The sequence below is a fragment of the Athene noctua genome, chromosome 1 (genome assembly GCF_965140245.1).
Source record: "Athene noctua chromosome 1, bAthNoc1.hap1.1, whole genome shotgun sequence".
Taxonomy (NCBI): domain Eukaryota; kingdom Metazoa; phylum Chordata; class Aves; order Strigiformes; family Strigidae; genus Athene; species Athene noctua.
The window spans coordinates 602,404-623,498 of record NC_134037.1 but is presented as its reverse complement, the minus strand read 5'-3'; the positions used below and the strand labels follow the sequence as shown (position 1 = coordinate 623,498).

Sequence of the window (21,095 nt, the reverse complement as noted above, 5' to 3'; positions counted from 1 at the left end):
ACAAGCTCTTTCAAATCCCGGTGTCCATTGTAAACTCTTCCATTCGGATGTTGTATTTCTATATGGGCTACAGCAAGATGATGTGCCTGTCACAGAGAAGAGCGTTGCATCCATCTCACGGCTAAATTGTAAAGGAACTTGGGGGATTATTGATCAATGATCAATCAAGGAAAGATTAAGGCTACTGATCCTGCGAGCAAAGTAACTGATAAGAAATTTTCAGTTCCTTGAATGACTTCCCATTTGTGAGAAAAAGTGACTGCATGTGCCCAGCACGCTGGGTGCTTGGAACTCGGGTGTGGTTTTGTGGTCAGAATGTCAGATTTTGTACAAATGCTGCACAACTGTGCTGTGTAGGACTACCAGCCTCTTGTAGTTGGAGAAAAAAAGTTTAGTTTTAGATAAATGCAATACTTGGGCTACTAGAAAAGCCACCCCAAAATGCAATGTAAACAAAAAGACTTCTTCCCATCAACAAAAGAACTGAAAAAGAAAAATAAAATTGAGTTCTTGGTTAATCCTACTTATTTATTAGTGAGAATATGGTGGTCAGTCACTTCATTACTTTCTGTGAGTCTCTAGAGGTTTATAAAGCAATGTGGATGAAGGCCAGTAACGAGAATGATAAAAGGGAAAAGGAAGAGTGATAGAGAAAACCCAATCAAAGAGCTTGAGAAGTGCTGGGAGCGGGAAGGTGTCCGGGTGTCAGATTTTTTGGTCTTTAAAGGATAAAGGAAAAAAAAACTCCTTCAGGCAAAACAGAAGAGATGGGAAGTTGTTGATTCAAATAACCGTGTGCCTAGTTCACAAGCCTGAAAACAGCAAAGATCTCTAATATCTTTAGATTTGATAGAAATATGAGTTACCAGACAGTCTGAGGGTATTTTAGAGGAAAGATTACTTTTTTTTGGAAGGTATGGTGGTGATGATGATGGGGGTTCTGTGATACTGACAAGAAAAAACAATTTTGTGTTTTTTCCCCAAGAACTCAGGTTAAGCTGACTGGTCTATAGCTTTTAGTTCCTTCTTACATTGTTTCTAAGCTTTATGGAGTGTCACCTTATAAACTTAGTGCTCTCAGAGACAAACACAAGGGCTCTGAGATTGCCTCAGGTTTATTTAAGAACCAAGATCCGAGCACTCTGATGAATTTCCTCATGCCCTGGCTCCTTGAAACATCTGTCTACATTGTTTTCGGTCTGTTTTCTCTCTTCTAATCTTGAGGTTTTACCCCAAGGCTGTAAATTCCATGTCCTGGGCAGTTAATATTTTTTAATATTAGACTACTGTTGGGATGTTTTGTTTTTTTATTTTAATAAAACCTAAGCCAAAGAGCACAAACCACAATCCCAGGGCTGTCTCCTGGCCACCGCCGCATCTTGCCGTGCTGCCCGTGGCTGGGATGGAGCCCGCTGCCTCCAGGATGCCTCTTTGCTGGGGAGTGTGGCACGGGCGCTGTGTCTTGTCACCCCTTCCAGGTTAGATGCAGCTAGAACTGGTGTCGGGTATTTTCTGGCCAAGTGCAGGAGACACGTACCTCTGCTGTGTTTCCAGCAGGCTCCTCGCCGTCTCGGGTGGCTCTTTGATACACTCTGAACATGCAAGAGTTTAGACACCTCTCCCCTCCTGAGTCCACGCTGTAGTAGAGATTTGGTGAGAGATAAGTGCTGTTTCTCGATAGCTGAGTGTACAGTAAACACTTAGACTTTGTGGATAGCAGTCCTTAAAAACTTCTAGTGTCCACATCTAGAATATTGAGCCCTCTCGCCCTCCAGCACGGGGTGGCTGCCTGCAAACCACCTGCTGCAGAGAGTTCTCAGCTTCGTGTAAATCCCAAACCACGCTGAGAATTGCCTGAGAGAGCTAGTTAGTCTGGGCTAGAAATAAGCCAGGGGCCATACTAAATATCTAACAATATGGGTGGTCGAACACCAGTGCTTCTGCCTGGTGCTTCTTATGCCACCAGCGCAGGCACTCCCTTTGCAAACCTTCAGGGTGAGCATCAGGTGCCTTTTAAGTTGAAGAAGCTGGAAGGTTTAGATGTTGGTGGAGAATCAGCAGCCTGAATTTTTTTTCTGATCTTGTTTAGCCTGAGAGGGCTTGGGGAGGTGGTTTTGTGTATCGGTGTATGATTGTGGCAGGTAAAATGGTGGAGCCAGACTCTTCAGTGGTGCCCTGGTGGAGGGACAAGAGGCAATGGGCCCCAGCTCACTTCCATTTCAACAGAAGAAAAACCTTCCTTATGGTGCAAGTGCTCAAACACTGGAAGAGGTCAGCCCAGCAGGTCATGGAGTCCTCGTCCTTGGAGGTATCCAGAACCCAGCTGGAGAATGTCCTGAGCAACCCGCTGTAGTTGGCATTGCTTTGAGCAGGGGATTTGGATTAGACCGTCTCAAAAGGTCCTTTCCAACCACAACGACTCTGTGGTTCTGAGTTGTTAAAAAGTTAAATGGACTCCTGGAAGCAATAGAACATTGAATTGTCGTACAAAATAGCCACTAAACCTTTTCCAAGAGACACTTGAAAGTGAGCAGCGTGGGGGATGTGTCTCCTCTAGGTTCCCTGCAGTGTTCTTTGCTCCTGAGGACCAGAGTACTTTAGGTCATGAGGGTGATTTCAGGCTTTGAACAGGATTTCTGAAGAAAGGGGTTAAGGACAAGACTGTGTTTTTGTAGGCACAGTCCTACTTTGCAGCAGAACAAAGGTTCGTGTGCTTCGGATGGAGCCCCAGAGCCTCAGGAACCTCCCGAGGCTGCAGGTGAAACACGTCACCCCCACGCATCCTCGTAGCTGATGGCACCAGGATGCAGGGACAGACCGTGGCTTTGTGACACGTGGCTTTGTGACACACGGCTTTGTGACACGCGGCTTTGGGCGACCAGTAGGTCCCATCAGTGGTATCTACACCGAGATTGGTCAGGTCACCCCAAGATGGAAAGGGCGGTGGCATTGCTGCTGCCTGCGCTGGACACCTACCCCAGACATGGAGATGAGATGGGATGAGATGGGATGGGATGAGATGAGATGGGATGAGATGGGATGGGATGAGATGGGATGGGATGAGGGATGAGGGATGAGGGATGAGAGCTGGGGTTTTGCCCAGCTGTACCGGCAGGTCTGTCCCAGCTCTCCCCCCGCCCCAGCCCTGTTCCTCGGGGTGAGAGCAGAGCCCACCCTGCACCACCAGCTCCTCCCACTGCCTAGGGGAAGAGGGAGTTTTTCTGACCCTGCTGCAATGAACTGCTGTACTGCAGTTTCTGAGTTATGTTTATTTTTCACACTGTTCATTTTAATCCCGAGCTGTTTTGTTTCTTCTTGCCTGGGATGTTCCTTACCAAGCAGTTTTTACACGGGCAATTTCCACATCATGAGGAGACTCCCGAAGTGGCCATCGGATCACCCGGGAGGACACAGAAGACACACTTGTAGGCACGTCATTCAAGCAGGGCTCATTTGCCACGTGCCAACCCACCCACCGTGTGGGTTTTGCCCGGAGAAGATCGGTGCTGTCCGCACTTCAAGCCTGACTCCAGTCAGGGTTGGCTCTAGATACCCACAGTGAAACAGAGCTGGAAGCCCAGCCGTGTGTGTCCCCTTCATCCCGGGTCTGTCACTCCCCTGTCTCCAGGAGCACTGGTGGATACCAAGCTCGTCCCCCCAGTTTCTGTTTTTCTACCCAGATATTTTCCGAAAATGGTTGTGAAAGCGTTGTCTCAAACCAGGATCCCGGTCTGAGGTCCTTCTGAAAATGCTGTGGTAAAAGTCAGTGCAACCTTGAGCTCAGATGAAACCAAAAAGGCTGCACAGAAGACACCCCATTGCTCAAGTGCACGGTGAGGGGCAGAGACACCGTGGCCTTAATCATCTGCACTGCCAGTATGAACCCCCCTCTGCACGGGACCCAGAGACGGCCAGAATAAGGAAATCTGATGTGGGGACGGGGGCATCTCTGCTGTGGGGAGAGGCTGAGGGGCCTGGGGCTGCTCAGCCCGGAGCAGGGGAGGCTCAGGGGGTGACTCCGTGTCTGCAAACACCCGCAGGGAGGGAGCGGAGAGGGAGCCCGGCTCTGCCAGCGGTGCCCGGGGACAGGACCAGAGGCCACGGGCGCCAACTGGCCCCCGGGAGGGACCCTCTGAGCATCAGGAAACGCTGCCCTGTGTGAAGGTACCCGAGCACCGGCCCGGGTTGCTCAGAGAAGTTGTGGAGTCTCCGTCCTTGGAGATACTCAGAAGCCACCTGGACACGGTCCTGGACACCCAGCTCGGGGTGGCCCTGCTTGAGCAGAGGATCTCCTGAGGTCCCCTCCAGCCTCACCCTTCTGTGGTTCTGTGATGACCTGGTGTTAGAAGCAGACCCTACATCCCATCCTCAGGCGTTTCTTAGCCAGGGAGACCTGTCCCTGACCAAAGATGTCTCCCCAGCTCCGAGCAGAGAGCTTCTGGTGGCTGGTGGCCAGAAGGGTAGTTCTGAGTTGTACCAGAGCTCCTAAGCAGCATCTTGGGATTCCACAGGAAAAATGCACTCAACCAGTACAAGACCCTGCAGTATTTTCTCTCTCTCTTCTTGGTCCTTGTAAGTGGCTTCTCCACCATCCAGCCCAGCTGCCAGCAGGCTCTCCCCCAAACCACAGATCGCTGTTTAACTGCCTTTAACTTTCCTCAGCAGTGGTGATGGCTCCGGCGAGCAGGGCCAAACACAAGGGTCACACGCCAGGACTCACCCGGAAAACGCATTTATTCAGCAACCTCCCTTCACGTGATGCGCTGGAGAAGAACTAGATTTTTTCAGAGGCAGTGACCATGCGTAAATTCCATGTCTGTGGATGATCTTGCTCGTTTCCATGGACAGTGTTTTCTGGCCTTCAGCGTCCCAAGCAGCAGGGATGGGAGTTCAGCAGCTCCACCAAGCTCCGTCTGTCTTCTGCTGCGTGCGGACAGACTGGCTGGAGGCCCCACGTAACACAGCATGAGGCAGGGGGGTCCCGATTCACATTTATTTAACATCAACTTACAGCAGCCAAATGCACTGACAGATTCATTTAACCCCAGCGTCGCTGCCGAGGCGGTGAATTGGAAAACGGGGAGAATTGGGACCTCCAGAAAGCACAAGAAATTGGTATCAGTTTTCTGCAGAACCCGTTTGCTGTAGAGATGTTTCTGTCAAAGTGTTTCTAAGCGTTAATGAAACTGCACAGTGCCAGAGCTTTATAGCCAGGAGATGGAGAACGTGAGCGTCAGCAGAGGGTTGGGACATCTGGCAGAGGTGTAGGTAACCAGCACTCGGAGTTACTCTGACTTTCTCTCTCTAGCTGACACGAGAAGGTCAATGTTTCACTGGAAGACTGTGAGATAAAAGGTATCACTGCATCTTTTCCCGGGGCAGCCTGCCAGTGCGCTCGGAACAGATAGGGATGGTGTATTTTTTTCCTGAAGGTCATTTAAAAAAAAAATAGCAAATAAAATCCTTCAGACAGGTAGTGATGACGATGAGCCAGGTGACCCTTTCAGCAGCTGCTCAGCCCGAGATCAGCCCGAGTCAGGCACAGAACCCCCTCCCGATGCCCCCCGTGGTCCCCCTCGGCACAGCCATTCTCACAGTTCTGCGGCCCGGGCTGTAACGGCTGTGCCACGGCCTTCGGGAAACACGGGGCTGGATCCAAGCTGTGGTCTACGTGGTAACAGCTAATGAATATTTTGCTAATTTTTCTCTGTTCCTCTTCCACCAGCCTCGCCCACCAACAGACCTGGGTTTCAGCTTTGATGCCAATAAACAACAGAGACAGCTGATAGCAGAGCTGGAAAACAAAAACAGGTAAAAAGCAAGCTTTGATCAGTATTGTTTCAGGAACAACGGTTGAGAAGAGCCTTCAGTCCTTGTGCTTTGTTGTTTTTAACCTTCTGTATTATATTAACCAGGTTGTTTTCCTAGATCTTTTGTTGAAAGGTGTAGCTGCCTCATTAACCAATTAGCTCAGTGCGGATGCAGCTGCGGTGCCCTTGTTCCCCTGGGAGCCGGTTGATCTTCTGCACTGATCTTCTCAAAATCATCTGCACTGGCGCTGAGCGTCGGGAGCAGCCGTGCTCTCGCTCTCAGGGCAGGGTGAGCTGCTCAGGGGCAGCAGGAGAATAAACCGGCTGCGATGCGGGGGAGCGCAGGGTGGAAGGCCGGGGTGGGTCAGTTCAGCTGGAGAGGAATGAGTGTTCTTTTTCCTTTTGCTGGAAGACCAAAAAAGTCTGAAGAAACTGGGAGGCCTGAAAGAAATAGGAGATGGGCTGTAGGAGAAGGTTTTCTTCTTCTGGACATGAGCTGGCAATGGGGGCTGGCAGCCCAGAAACCCCCCGTGTGCGGGGCTGCCCCCAGAGCAGGGGGGGCACAGGGCCGGGGGGGATTCTCCCCCTCTGCTCCGCTCTGGGAGACCCCCCTGCAGGGCTGGGTCCAGCTCTGGGGCACCAACAGCAGAAGGACACGGACCTGCTCCAGCGGGGCCAGAGGAGCCACGGAGATGCTGGGGGGGCTGGAGCCCCCCTGTGAGGACAGGCTGGGAGAGTTGGGGGGTTCAGCTGGAGGAGAGAAGGCTCCGGGGAGACCTTAGAGCGGCCCCCCAGGGCTGGAAGGGGCTGCGGGAAAGGGTGAAGGGAATGATGACACTTTTTACAAGGGCAAGTAGTTAGGATGAGGGGGAACAGGTTTAAGCTGACAGAGGGGAGATTCAGTTTAGATCTGAGGCAGAAATTGTTCCCTGTGAGGGGGTGAGGCCCTGGCACAGGCTGCCCAGAGAAGCTGTGGCTGCCCCCTCCCTGGAAGGGCTCAAGGCCAGGTTGGACGGGGCTTTGGGCAGGGGGTGGCACTGGAGGGGATTTCAAGTCCCTGCCCACCCAAACTGCTCTGTGATTTGATGATTCTTCTTGCTCCAGACGGGCTGTTAAGAAGAGATCACTCTGTTTTTATCATCATATCATATTGGCCTTTACCTGCTTCTTCAACACCTGTATTTTGAGTTCATGTCTCTCTGACTAACTCAGAGGGTTCTGCTCTGCAGAGCAAAGCACTGAGCAGCTGCAGGCCCCGTATGCTGTACCCGGCCCCTAGGTTGCCCCCGCAGCCTCTCCGTGTGCCCGCTGACCTGCTCCCCTCGTAGCCACGCTCGGGTCCCCCTGAGCTCCAGCAGCACCTCGCTGGTGTGCGTCAGCCTCCTGCACAGCCCCTTGCCACGGCACCCGCAGCACTCCGGGGAAAAATACTTCTTAAAGTTAGTCTGGAGGAGAACCAGTTCCTGGAGAGCACAGGAGCAGCTCGATCCTTGCCCCATCGCAGCTTCAATACGCCACCGAGAGAGCTTGGGGGTGTTTGAAATTGTTCCTGGAGATCAGAGATAAGGGAGATCTCCATCAGTGCTGGTATGAAGCCTTGCAAGGAGAGCAGCTCAGCAGTTTTGAAAAAGCAGGGGAGGGGGGGAGAAAGAATTAGAGATTATAATCTCCATTCTGAGAAAGATTTCATTTCCATTTCCGTAAGTGAGCGCTGGGCCGTCAGCGCCACGCTCCCTCGCCTCCAGCGAGGCAGAACGCTGCTGGCTCCTGGCTCCTGGATCCTGGATCCTGGATCCTGGCTCCTGGATCCTGGATCCTGGCTCCTGGCTGCCCTCTGCCAGGCCTCGCCTCTCACCAGGAGCTTTCCTTGTCCCTCCTGCCGGCAGCCCCTGGGCAGGCGAGCGGGAGGCGGGGGGTGCTGTCTGTGTTACAGCAGGGCAGAGGACCACGCTAACTTTACCTGTCTTGGTTTGAATCTCTGCCAGTCACACATGAAGGAAATTGCTGTGCTTGGGCTGGGGACAGCCAGAAAGTGCTTGAAGGGCTGGAACAGCCTTTAAAAGCAGCGCAGAGGCTGACCTCTTCCCTCTTTAATCTTCTCTCTGTCATTTCTGTAGAGAGATACTCCAAGAAATTCAGCGTCTCAGGCTGGAACATGAACAAGCCTCTCAACCCACCCCGGAGAAAGCCCAGCAGAACCCAACTTTATTGGCTGAACTCAGGCTTCTACGGTAAAAGAACCACCCAAAGCTCGTGTGCGGTCGGTGCCCGGGCCAGCCCGCCCGGGGGGTCTGTTCTGTGGCTGCGGCTGGGGAGGGGGGAGCACCAGAATGTCATCAGTCGCCTTCGAGTGGCCCTTTAAACTGCTCCGTTCTTCGGCATGTTGCAATTTGCCTTTTTTTTTTTTTAAAGTGGATTTAGAAGTAAATAAAAACGTCCGTTAAAATGAATTCTATTTGTATAATCCAGAAAAGTGTGAAGAAGAAAGCGATAGGAAAAGCTAGCAGAAATGTCATTAACTGCTTATTATTTATTGTCCAAAAGAGCAGAGTTGCAGATAAATTATCTGATCAGTCAGTGAAACTCCTCAGGTTCATACCTAGGTAGTCAGGCATGCATCCAGAGGTGGGGAACAGTCTTCAATGCCTCTTTGATTGAGTTTGCATTTTGAAGTGACGGGTTAAAGTAATCAGTATTTATAGAATAAAGTGTTTCCTAGTTTGGGTAATCACAAGGGCATTCCCTGCCGTGTTTTATTCCATCTTCCATTACTAGTTAATTCAGAGTTCAACCTTCAGAACCGCCATCTGTAATCTAAAGCTCTAAAATTTAAGCCCTTGGCAGCAGCAGCTCTTTGCAAACTGCCCCGTATTTCCCTCAGGGTAAACTTTTTCTGCCCGCTGAGGAACTGGCACCGTGGCTGCTCTTCCCAGGAATGTTTCAGTGTTTTCCATCAGGTGCAGTGAGTGCTCTTGGGACGGAGCTACTGCAACCTCAAGCAGCCCCTCAGCCCCACACTGCAAAAGCTAAGGCTTTCCAATTCTTTCATTACTTTTTCATACAGAATTTGCTCCATTATAGTACATTTTGGTATCTCACTGCTATTTTCCATTCTTTTAGCTAATGAGAGTAGCTCATAGATTTTCTAGCTTTATACTTTACATAGCTATGTGTATAATGTTTAAAAAGCTGGAGAGGATACAGAAGATATCCACAAATGTTATGCAAGAGGTGGAGGGAAAAAAAAAAAAAAAAGAGATCGTGGGGCAACTTGATGTGCTGTTTGGCCCAGCAAAGATATGAAAACCAAGAGCTTAAACTGGAAACCAGTCTGGCCACAAGTAGAGCACATGCTTTTTAATGTGAGACAATAATCTCAGGAGCTCTCGTAGACTTTTCAGTCCCCAGATGACTTTCCTGAAGATGTTTTCCTGAAGATAAATGTTATTTGGAACAAAACAGCACTAACTGGGAGGAATTGCATGGCCTGTATTTTGCTAAAGGAAAAAAAAAATCTGAGTGATAATCCGATCTTGGCACTGAGGGATCTGGGGGAGTTGGGAACGCTCAGGGGGAGGGTCATGGTTGGGCTGGGGGAGCTGCAAGGGCTTTTCCAAGATGGTTCTGGGATTCTCTGTGATTGTTGTGGCCGTTTTGGGCCTTCAGATACATAAACACCACTGGCGTATAGAAGAGTTACGAAATTTAAAAAAAAAAAAGGTTGAATTAAGCATGCAAAGCCTCTCAAGTCATCGTGGTTGTCCAGTCTGACCTTCCACGCGACGCAGGCTGGGAGATGTCTCCTGCAGGACCCCCTGTGGCCGGGCTGCAGCGTCCCCGTGAGACAGATGTTCAGGCTTTCCCTGGAGAGCCGGAGCTGCCCCGTCCCCTGCTCCCCTCAGCGGGACTGTCAGCGGATAGAAGGGTGCTTGCTGTTTCTCACCTTCATAAGCCTAACGCCGCTTTCCAAAGCTTGTCTTTCCCCCTGCTTTTGTCTTCGGGGCTAAAAATGTCCTTTTCAAATTCCTCTTGGTGTGTGAGTATTTAGTGGTTTTTTGATTCCCTCCCTTCTTAACCTCATCTTGCCTAAATAGCTTGAACCCCTCAGTTCCTCCGTGAAGCAGCTTTGCCAAAGCTCCAGCTATGCCTTTATCTTGCTCTTGGGTTCTCTCCAAGTCCTCCACGTCTCTACCTGGGCTCCGCCGGCTGCTGTAGCTCGTCAGAGCCTCGCTGGGGCTATAGATAGACCTGGTGGAAGCTTCCTCACCCCCAAACATCGCTCTCATTAACCAATCCAAAGCACACGTTCATTTTCTTGCTTTGCACAACGCCCTGGCAGTTCACAATTAGCAGGGAGTCTGTGATGCGAGAAGCACTTCACAAAGTCACCGCTAAGGAGAAGAGTTCCCCAGGCCCCCGAGCAGCCGGCGATGCCCTTGCCTTGGGTCCCACCCAAGCACGTGTTGGCAGATGAGCTCGGTTGCTGCCTAGAATTTTAGGCGGTGAAAGCACGAGGATAATCCATGGAAAATCAACGTGTCCTGGGTTTGCAAACCTGCAGCCAGCAGAGCCCGTGGGGACGGGTCGGCTCCGCCACGCCGCTGGCAGATGTAACCTTGGAGGAAGCCCGGCCAGCTCGTGGGTGCCAGCCCAGGGGATGCTCCTTCGTACCCTGGGGACCCCTTTGCCCCGGGCGAGCACCTCAAGCCGCATCTCCCTGATTGTCCCTACAGCTTGTCCTATCTTTTTTTAATAAAACAAAAAACAAAAAACATTGAACACCCTTTGTCGCTGACAAACAATACCTCCCCTCTTCACAGGAGGGCACTGAAAAAGCAATTGAAGAACATCAGCCCAAATCAGACATGCACACTGATGCTGACTCTTCATTAACAACCACGTTGGGAGAGCTTCACTTACTTAAGATGCTGATTTTTACATTATTTGTAGCTGTTAAGCAGAATGTCGTATTAAATAGCTATAGAATAAAAGCTACAGACTTCAAACTGACATGGAGAGAGACAAAGGACCCTACAGACAGATAAAGCGACATCAGTGGTGGGTTTTTAACATATTCTAGGTGTCCAGGCATGTGGAATCTTCTCTTTGTTGCCTTGTTTTTGCGATGTCTTCCAGCATTTAATAACTTCATTCTTCAGAATACAAAAAGGTGTTGAAAGAAATACTCAGGGTAGTTAACACTTCACAGTCCTCCGTCCTTTTCAGAGCCAGTAAAGAAACAAGTTAATTCTCTTTGGTAGTCTCAGCAGTTTTCTGGTTGGGATTTGCTCATGGTAATGCTATTTTCACGCTCACCCTCAGGAAAACAAGCCGTGCTCACCAGATTTGTCCAGTCGGAGTAAATGGCCTCTTTCTTCTCTCGATTCTGCTGTGCAACTGGTGTTTCTAAAACCACTTGGTTATTAAAATTCCCAGAAGGATTGATCCATAATACATCACATTAAGAACACAGATATGATCCAAGACATTTAAAAATTCAGTCTATAATATGTGGTGCCTTTAACTTTGGGTGAAGACATTTTGAGGCCCACAAAAATAGCTGTAGATGAATAAATAATCCTTTCTAATTTGTTTTATTTTCTTACAGTTATTTATCATTTATCAAATGGGATTTGTGTTGCCCGGGATTTCTTAAATCATTATAAGATACTGAACGTGTTGATGTTCGTCTTTGAATTTCTCCTTTTTTTACTTTTTAAATGTAAAATAAACCCCAAGAGTTGTATTTCCTTAAATATCTCACAGATAGGCGCCTGTAGAAATACAGTGGGTTTCTGATGGCAGGGGAAGGGAAGGTGACTTATCATCTCCTTTTCTTGTTACCTGGCTTCTGGTACAGCAAATATGTCAAAGATTATACGTCACGTTGGCGGCCAGAAATAGCTCTGCTGAGTCTCCATCAGACAGGTGATAGCTTTTCCTTTCCAAACATCTGCAGCCTTTCCTCCTCTTTTTTTTTTTTTCTTTTTTTTTTCTCTGTCTTTCCTCCCATATTTCATTCTTGCTTATCTGAAAGCTCTGCAGGATGCCTGGGTCTGAAGTTAAGAGAGTTCTTAACAGGAAGACAAAAAGCAGCTTTTTTTCATCCCAGTGCTCTTGAAAAGGGCTTCCTACTGCCAAGGTGCTGAGTGCAGGTTTCTGGATTTTAAGTGAAAAGCCTGATTGTTATGTATAGGTTTCATGGTCATTGTGCTGCGCTTTGCTCTATTTTTTTAAATTGGAAGCAGGGGGGAGTGATGAAAACCAAAGACACGGTTATAAGGGTGAATTTCCTGAAGCGGTTTTGAAACGCCCAAAGTTTATTTTCTGACTCTCTCTTTCATGTAACTTGAACAGACAGAGAAAAGATGAATTGGAACAGAGGATGTCTGCACTTCAAGAAAGCAGAAGAGAACTGATGGTGCAGCTTGAAGGGCTGATGAAACTGCTCAAAGTAAGGCACCTCCTGTCAGAAACACAGCGCGTCCTTCTCCTCCCCGGGTCTGGGAGCCACTGGTGCTGCTCGGAGACTCCTGCTTTGCTCTCGTACCCTTATAAATACTTCATGAGGAAGAGAAGGAATTTGCAAAAAGTCATTTCCATACTGGCTGTGTGTATTGGTGCAGATGGTTAACGGGTTTTCAGGTTCATCGGCTGTTGCTTTGGTTAAAATATCAAGAACCTGTGAGATTTGGAAGGGTGGAAGAAGCGTCAGAGTTGGTAATCAGCCGTGTGCTGTGCTGGGCACCAGTTCAGTTCTGCCAACTTTAACTGGAAGATAACCTGGGAATAGTTAGTGCAGGACAGGAGACGACTCCCCAGAGGCACGGGGCTGGGCTGCAGCAGGTAACGCTGCATTGGCTCTGATCTACAATATCTGTTGTTGTTTGGATTTCTGGCGAGGGTCTGTTGTTATATTTTATAGAGCCCTGCTAGAGTGGAGCTCACAGTTGATGACTGGAATCTGAGATGCTTTTATGCTTTTATTCTTTCCATTCTTTAAATTGGACAAGAGCCTCTCAGTGAAGTGAATGGCAAAACATTGTCCTCACTCGGAGAGGTTTGGGTCTAAGAGAAGGTGCAGCAGAGGTATTAGGGGCAGTGGCAGAGGTGGGAGAGACCTCAGCAGTGACGCTGACAGGAGCAGCGCGGGGGTTGTACGTTCGCTGTAGGCACGTCTGGATGGTTGCAGAAAAATTTAGAGCTTGTTTGCGCTTGAAAGTGGTAACGAGCTCACATCGTTTGTAGATGTAACGTGCTGTCGCTCTTCCGATTAGGCTTGCGGTCTGGATGGGAGTGTTGATACAGGAGGCTGTGCTCCAACACCCTTCCGAGGTGCCTGTTTTATTTAGTTTCCCTTTGCGGATGAGCACACGGCTATTATTCATATTTGGGGAGAATTTTTTTATTTTAAGTCAGTGGTTCTACACACTATTTTTTCCCGGTTCAGCCTGTTAATGTCTGTCTTCTAAAAATACTGAAGACAATCAGTTGCTCAATTCACCTCGATTTCTTCAGTCGCTAAACCTCTGTAAGCTGAAGTGTGATACCTCTGACATGGGCATCCAGAGCACCTTCAGGGAAGTGTAAAAAGCCGTCGGGTCAGATTCAGTTTGATTCCTTGTGGTTCAGGTGAGCACGGTCTGAGCGTTTTTCTGGCACGCATTTGAGGAGCCTCTTTATAACAAACTCGGGTGGGACGGAGCTGCTTTCACACGAGGCCCAGCTCTCGTGGGGGTCTCTGCTCTTGTCCAGGCACCGTCAGCGGGATGTTGCGGAGGGGAGCGCGCGGGCGGCCGGTGCTGCGGGGGGGGAGAGGCAGGAGGGAGGAGGAGGAGGATTGCAGCAGCAGGAAGGGACCCATAACTGACTCCCGTTTGATTAACTGATGCCTTTAGCACCCGTTCATTAAGTTGAATCACGCAGTTCAATTATGAGCTTGACGGAAACTTTAACGACGTCTTCGAGGCTGCATCATACCGAGGCTTAGTTTAGAAGCTGGCTCTCACTAGACTTTTCATTTATAAATCTACTGTCTTTGATTAACTCACCCAGTTCCCAAAGCGGTTTAAAAGCTATAAGGGCAAACAGGACTGGGTAGAAGGAGAAACTTCTTCCCCGTGAGGGCGCCCAAGCAGTGGAGCGGGGCCCGGAGAGGTCGTGCTGTCTCCATCCTCAGCGATTGGCAAGGCCCCACTGGACAGAGCTCTAAGCAACCTGCCCCGAGATTAAGTTGACCCTGTTCTGAGTAGGAAACTGGACAAGAGACCTCCTGAGGTCCCTTCCAACCCAGGAGTCTGTGACTGTCACCATTATTTGGTTCTACATGTTGCATAATACAGTTCTTTGCATTTCCCCTTCAGCGCTGTCTATGGAGCCTGGCAGCTTCTCTTTGATGAAAGCATCTTCCAGAAAGACATCTGTTCTTGAGCTGAAGAAATCAGAAATGGAAAATTCACTGCCAATGCAAATTTGCTTGCACAGTTAAAAATTTATGCCTCGTTTTCAGTTTTAATGTATTTAGCTTCAGTTTACACCCATTGGCTTTGGTACATGTGGTTCTCCCTCCGTTACATTAAGGAGTACTTTAGCACCCCTGGCTTTTTCCTACGCAGATACTTACTCATCTCAGTGAAGACTCTTCTCAATCTTCTTTTCTAAATCAGTTAAACAGCTTTTCTGAGCCTCTCACAATACTTTAGTATTTTTTTATGGTTGGTTTCTTTGCCTTCTCCAGGTTTTTAATACAATTTCTTTAATTGGGGAAAAAGCAAACTGCATGTTGAGTTCTTCTCTGAACCTTAGCAACCCTACGCAGAGAGTTACAGGAGGAGTTTCATTACTCTTCATCACTATTTCCCTTTTTGTGCCTTTCTCCGCCAGTGAGTGCTTCTTGAAAGCTGTCAGTTATCCAGATCCTACTCGGAGTAAAGGGCTTGATTTATTTCGTATAGAGCTAACTGATTAATGAGTGTCGTGGGTGAATCCTCTCGCGTGAACATACATCACATCTGTGCAGGCTTTAGAAGCCAAACTCGTAATACGTCGGAATAACAAAATCAGACGTATTTGGCAAGATCTCTTCCGTGAAGTTATAATGCTTCATAAATTCCTTATTAATTGGGTCTTGTATCAGCGTTTCTGTTACTTTGAATAAATTAATGACAGGGCAAGATGTTTACGCTTATTTAAGTTGCCTTACCTCTCTTTGTGAATACCAGTGCAGCACAGCCCGTTCCATCCTGGCTGTTCCAAGATCTGTTACGAATTACCTTCACTGGACCGGGTAACTCCTCGTGTAATTATTTTAAGAATCTCAGCTGCAAGCCACCCAGGCCTGCTGATCTAAAAATATTATTTCTAGTAGATACTTTTTCACACCTTTTTTTTCATAATTAGTGGAAAGCACTTCACTGTTTGCTGATAGAAACTACAAGGGGAAAGTACTATTAGTCAAACACAGAGCAGAAATACTAATTCCTCTTCCCATATTAAAAATTTTACCATTTGTACAACACCTCAAAGCTTTGTTTTGCTTCTGATATTTGTGTTCATTTCCAAGTCTCCTTTTTGGTGGTTTTAGACCAGCCAGACACGGATTTTTTTCCCCACAAGGTTTTATCTTCCCTCATCATTTGGTGCACTTCAGAAATTTTCATTTATAATTTACATCAGCTGTTAAGCTTTTATGGTTTTTTTCCATTTTCTTATGCGGTATTTTTTACATTTTTAATGCCGCCTTCATTTCACTGTTTAGAGCTGGATTCAGCTTACCTAACTTCGGTTATCTGGCAGTTTGGGAGTTCAGCTCCCTCTGTTAGAGAGAGAGGACGGCCTCTGTTTGAGGGACCCGGTGGTCCGCTGGAGGCTCACCCGTCGTTCCCGCAGCGAGCCACGCGCTGATAGCTGCCTGCAGAGCCAGAGAGGGGCCCTCAGCTCTTTCGGGTGCTAGCGCAGAGGTAACCCAAGGCCTGTGCTTCGTGTCCCTCGGATGTTCCTCAGCCCACGCAGCGACCTACCCACGCCGCTGCAATTCGGAGTTCGGGTTGGGTTTGCACGAGCGTCCTCCCACATCCCATCGCCCAGGTGTGTGGACGCTCCCGGTAGGAGGGTTCGGTCCTGGGAATCTGTTGGTGGTTCTCCCCCAAGGAGAGGCTCTGGCCGCGCTGGCAGTGGCACCTCCTGTGTTGCCCCACAGCCCGGTGAGGCCTGGCTCTGTCTCCGGGTGAGCCCCTCCGTGCCGGCTGCCGTCCCTCGGGCGGGCACACGCCGACCTGCTCCGCTGGTGGGGGCTCAGAGCCACGGGCACGTTCCCACACCATCTCCACCCCCACGCAGCGGTTACCGCCTGCCTGGGCCCGATCCCAGAGGGCGGTTGGCATGAGGCCACCCCCGTCGGGGTTTTAACACCACGGACACGTGCAGATCGTGCTGGAGAACTGTTGTGTGTCGGATTGTAGCCTCCGAGCCTGCAGGGCTGCTGGTGGCCACCGCAGGGCTCCCCCTTGGCTACTAACCTCGTGTCCTCGTGGCCGCTCCAGCCAGTCTCCAGTTAGTTGGATCAAGCCCCTTGCCCCCGAGAGGCAGCCTGTCCATCCGGTGACCTGGCAGTGCTGTCGTCGGTGACTTTCTGCCATTTTTATCCTCCTTCTCCTCGCCCAGGCCGTTGGCTCGGCTTTCCCTTTTTTTCCCGAAGCCTCTGTAATCCCCGGGTGCCATTAGCTTGCACTCCTCTGAGTGCGCCGCAGCGACGACTGTCTTGCCCGCTTGCCGGGCTCTTGCTTTCAGCTACGTGGATACTCAGCAGACAGATCCCATTTCACTTTTTCCATTTCCTCAGTGGTCATTTCCTCACTAGCTGATTTGATGATTTATCTAATAACTGCTCAGCCTTTCTAGCAAAGCTCCGTGCCTCTTGATATTATTTTTTTTTCACATCTGTAGTTAGTGCTAAAGCCTCATTTTTCAAACTAACAACTCTTCTGTAGAGTGGAGATCATTTTAAGATCTTTCCCCTGGCCTGGCTCACCATCTGGTCCAGCAAGTCCCAGTACTGGCAGGAGGAGCAACTGGAAACATATGGGAGTGTGGGAGGGCAGCCCTGGCCTCCGCTGGTGGTGTTGATCCCTGTGGCTGAGTGGAGCTGTACCCTGCATCTGCTACGTCAGTGTCTAAACACACACCTGGAAGAACCCCCAAAACCCAAAACTATCTGCTCAGAAATGTGGAATTCTCTGCAGTCCTTCCCAGATATCTCTGTAGTGCCCTCAGTGCACGTTGGGAAACCATCCTGTGGCACAGGGGGTCCTGCTCTAAATTCAGGGACAGGTTCTGGTTAATCCTGCTCAGCTGGGGAGTAAATGAGGGAAGGTGGGTTCATGGATTTCAAGGCCAGAAGGAGCTTTTATTCCACGAGTTTTAAATCTGAATGTCTGGGGAGACGTGCCCAGCAGTGGTCCTGCTGCCCTCTGCACTGGCACTGCGTGCAAAGCCGCTGTCGGAGGGGACGCTCACTGTTGCCCTGAAAAAGCTGCAATTGCTCTTTCTGCAGGGATGGGAATCACCAAACCCGTGCTGCCAGCCTTTCCTTTAAAGCACAGCGTTGCTGCCCGCAGCACGGCGGCCGTGCTCCTCCACGCAACCCAGCCCACGGGACCTGGGCCCGCGGGGCTCCGAGCGGGCGTTACACGTGCGGGGACAAAATCCACCAAAACTTTTGAGTTATGATAGAAACTCTCGACCGTGAGACGTTTTGCTCATTCCCCAGACCACTCGCGTAGCTGGAGTCAGAACGCCAGCCCCCTGGCCCAGCAGGATCGCAGTGTGCATCTCACTGCTGCACAAGAGGATAAATTCATCCACATCTCACCGTTTCTGGTCTTCCAAATGAGTAGTGATCCCCGCTGGCAAACGTTGCATCGCAACAAAGGAATAGTTTTCCCCGCACCTTTGTGCTTACTCCACCTTCTCCCTGCCAGTTTCTCCCCTCCCATTCCAGACCCAGTTGCCAGACAATTCCTTAATTTGCCCTTTTGGATCTGGTAACGGTGGTACCGGGCACGCTCTGACCAAAAAGGTGGTGTTTTACCTCTCAGATGGTGACAGTTTGGGTCTCCGTGGTGCCGCTTTGTGCACGCAGGGAACCACCTGCCGTGCGGTGGTTGCACACTCCAGGTGGCAGTTCCAGACTTTGGGGGATGGTGGTTTGAGATTTCTTGCCTTGGGGACAGCTAAAGAGGCGTTTCTGAGTCGGGGGTAGGACGAGAAGCCAGTAAAGGTTCTGAGTTAAAATAAAAGATGATACCCCTTGGCTATCCTGTCCTGTACCCAAGGGATCCACGCTGTGAGATCCAGCCCCTGTATTCCCCTTCGCCAAGGCCATTTTGGACAAGAGTCTCCTTTTGAGAAGGGAACAAATGACACCTTTGCTTCCCCACCACCTGGTTCCTTCCGCGTCTTCAGGTGTTTCTACAATTCGCCGTGTTCTGTTCTTCCATCGGTCTGTTGTGTATTTTGTGTGTGTATTTTTTCTTTTCACATGATAATTAATCTACCCTGTTTCTCTCTTCACCTTTTTTTCTTTTGCCGACGTTTATAGGAAGAAGAGCAAAAACAGGCAGTAAGTTGACTTCACTTTGTAGGTGATCAAACTCTTTTTTTCTTTCTTGCATGAAAACAATTTTCTGTTAATTGGCTTGTATGCAAATAAACCATGGGAATGTGGGGTCTTTCTCACCTGTAAATTTGAAAGCAGCCTTCATCAGTTTCCAGTAGAGCATGTTTTTGTGTATGTCCTTAAAGTTACTCCTCTCTCCCTTTCAAATTAATTTATTGCCATGGGTACACAACTGGTGGCTGTGTTCATTAGGTTTTTACAGAATTGTGCATGTCCATCCAGGGTTGAAAATGTGGATTCTCAGCTGGCTTCATAATTTGTTTTGTTGGAGATTCTTTGGAGTATTTGACATGCTAAGAAAGCTTTCTTGTCTCTTCAGGAATCCTTTAATTTGCCTCCCTGCCACATACAGGTCCATGCATGAAAACTAATTAATGACTTAATATTCTGGGCATGGATCCATATCATTCAGTCATGATACAGTCTCCTCGAATGAGTCCCAGAATGCTCACTGTACACAGGACGCGTAAACTAACAAGAGACAAGAACGCATTTGCTTTGTTACCGATTTTCATTTTCTCTGCCTGCCCATTAAAATCTGAATCCGGTGTTAATTTTGGAATCCACTCCAGAGGGAGCCCTTTTGCTTTTCTCGAACATAGCCAGATGTTCAATATCTTCTCTCCAGCAGAACAATTTTTCAGCATTTTCTAATAGGGTTTTCTTTATACACAAAGCTTTAATGAAGATTAATCCCGTGTTTCCCGTTGTTGGGGTTTTTTTTTTACGTGTTGTTTGTCAGATACCCGAATTGGATCTTGGATCCATGAATTGGAAATTCTGGTGGCTTGGTTTTCGTAAGGAAATATATATTTCTGGGTAACTTCTGTGGCTAAAAACGCTTCAGCGCTGCTTGTGCTGAAATTGGCTTTTGGTGACTCCTGGGTGGCCTTCCATTAAAGTTCTGTCACCAGTTTAAAAGAGGCTGGTGGTAAGGGTGCAGCTTCTGTTCATCTTCAGTCGATGCTGCCGACTTATCCCTGGGCTTGCTAAGGCACCTTGCAGGAATTCCTTGGCTTGGGGAAGGGACCAGATTGCAGCATGTGGCAGCAACCATCAGGGAGTTTCCTGGAGGAAGGAAAACAACCAAGACACCGCTATCCCTGTCCTCCATCTCCCAGCTGCAAGTGGAATGCTGTGTCGGGTGTCGTGCTCTCACCCAGCACCGCTGGTAGGAATGAACATCTGCATGGAAATGCAGCATTGTATTAGCTCGTTTTTCTTGTGGCATGAAGTTCATCTTGATTATGGATTTTTAAAAAGGGTAAACATGAGATCAAAGGAAGGTTATGCCCAGTTTTACCTCCCTTCTTTCCCTGGGATACTGTGTTAGTAGGAGGATAAGAGAACCAAAACTGACTGCTGAAAGAATGTCAACACGTTGTTTCCCTGCCCAGTCCCATTCTGGCAGAATCGATGACGAACGAGCCAAAAAGGATTTGGAACTCAAAAAGCAGACTTTGACCAACCAGAGGATGCATTACTGATCTGCAGGAGCTGAAACTTTACACTCTTACATTTGCATGCACTGAAGTGACTTGAAACGCTCTCCTCTTAACTCTGAAGGTACAGCCTGGAAAAGCTGGAGGTCCCAGGATCCAGTGCTCCCCTTGGCTCAGAAACACCCAGTCACAGGAATCACAGAAGAGTGGGGGTGGGAGGGCAGCTCTGGAGATCATCTAGTCCACCCCTCGTGCCCAAAGCAGGCTCAGCTAGAGCAGGCTGCTCAGGAACTTGTCCCGTTGGGTTTGAGTCTCTCCGAAGATGGAGACTTCCACAGCCTCTCCGAACAACTGGGTCTGGTCCTTCAGTGCCCTCACCATAAAAAAGCTTTTTTGTTTATTTTTAAACAGAATTTCCTGTGTGTCCATCTGTGCGTGTATTTCCATTCCGTTGCCTCTGGTCCTTTCGCTGAATGCCACAGAGAAAGGCCTGGCTGTGTATGCGTTGACAAGATCCCCCTGAGCCTCCTCTGCTCGAAGCTGAAGAGTCCCAGGTCCCTCAGCTTCTCCTCATATGGCCGGTGCAGTGGTTCCTTACTCATCTTTCAGCTCTTCCTTGGACTTGCTCCAGTCTTGCTCCACATCTCTCTTGTACTGGCTTGTCCAGAGCTGGACCCAAGACTCCAGATGCAGCCCCACCCGTGCCGAGCTGTGGGGAAGGGTCACCCCTTGGACCTGCTGCCAACGCTCTTCCCAACACGGGCCAGGATGCTGTTGACTTTCTTTGCTGGAAGGCTACACTGCTGGCTCACGTTCAACTTCTCTGCAGGACCCCAACGTCTTTTCCTGCCAAGCTGCTTTCCAGAATGCACTTGATGCACAGGGTTGTTCCTTCCCAAGAGCAGGACTTTGCACCCTGTGTTGAACTTGGTGAGGTCCCTATCTGCCCATTTCTCTAGTGCTGAGTAGAGATCTTCGCTGCTCCTGGGAGGCCAGTGAGAAGTTACTTGGCTGCTGAGGTTACCACCAATTGCCTACAGAAAACCATGGGGTAACTGACTTTCCTCTCCAGCAAAAACTAGGTGAGCACAGTGGCATGTGAGAGACCAAACTCCGGTCCCAAAAATGTCCTCGGAAGGCCTGGAAGCTCCTGTGTCGCTTGGCCAG

General features: G+C 49.2%; 1 protein-coding gene across 6 annotated transcripts in view; it reads left to right on the top strand.

The window, feature by feature from the left end:
* The window catches only part of DTNB (dystrobrevin beta), a 207,283-nt gene that overhangs the window by 138,768 nt on the left and 47,420 nt on the right, over positions 1–21,095 (top strand). For 3 of the 6 annotated variants that reach the window (XR_012632627.1, XR_012632626.1, XM_074895264.1), the window contains exons 13-15: positions 5,726–5,811; positions 7,928–8,041; positions 18,409–18,429. Coding sequence is in view for 4 of the 6 variants with exons in the window: in XM_074895264.1 (XP_074751365.1) it covers positions 5,726–5,811; positions 7,928–8,041; positions 18,409–18,429 (221 nt within the window). In the remaining 2 variants the exon portion in view is untranslated. Of the gene's footprint in view, positions 1–5,725; positions 5,812–7,927; positions 8,042–12,167; positions 12,265–18,408; positions 18,430–21,095 lie in introns of all 6 variants that reach the window. The other 3 variants (XM_074895241.1, XM_074895242.1, XM_074895246.1) reach the window with 2 other exon arrangements.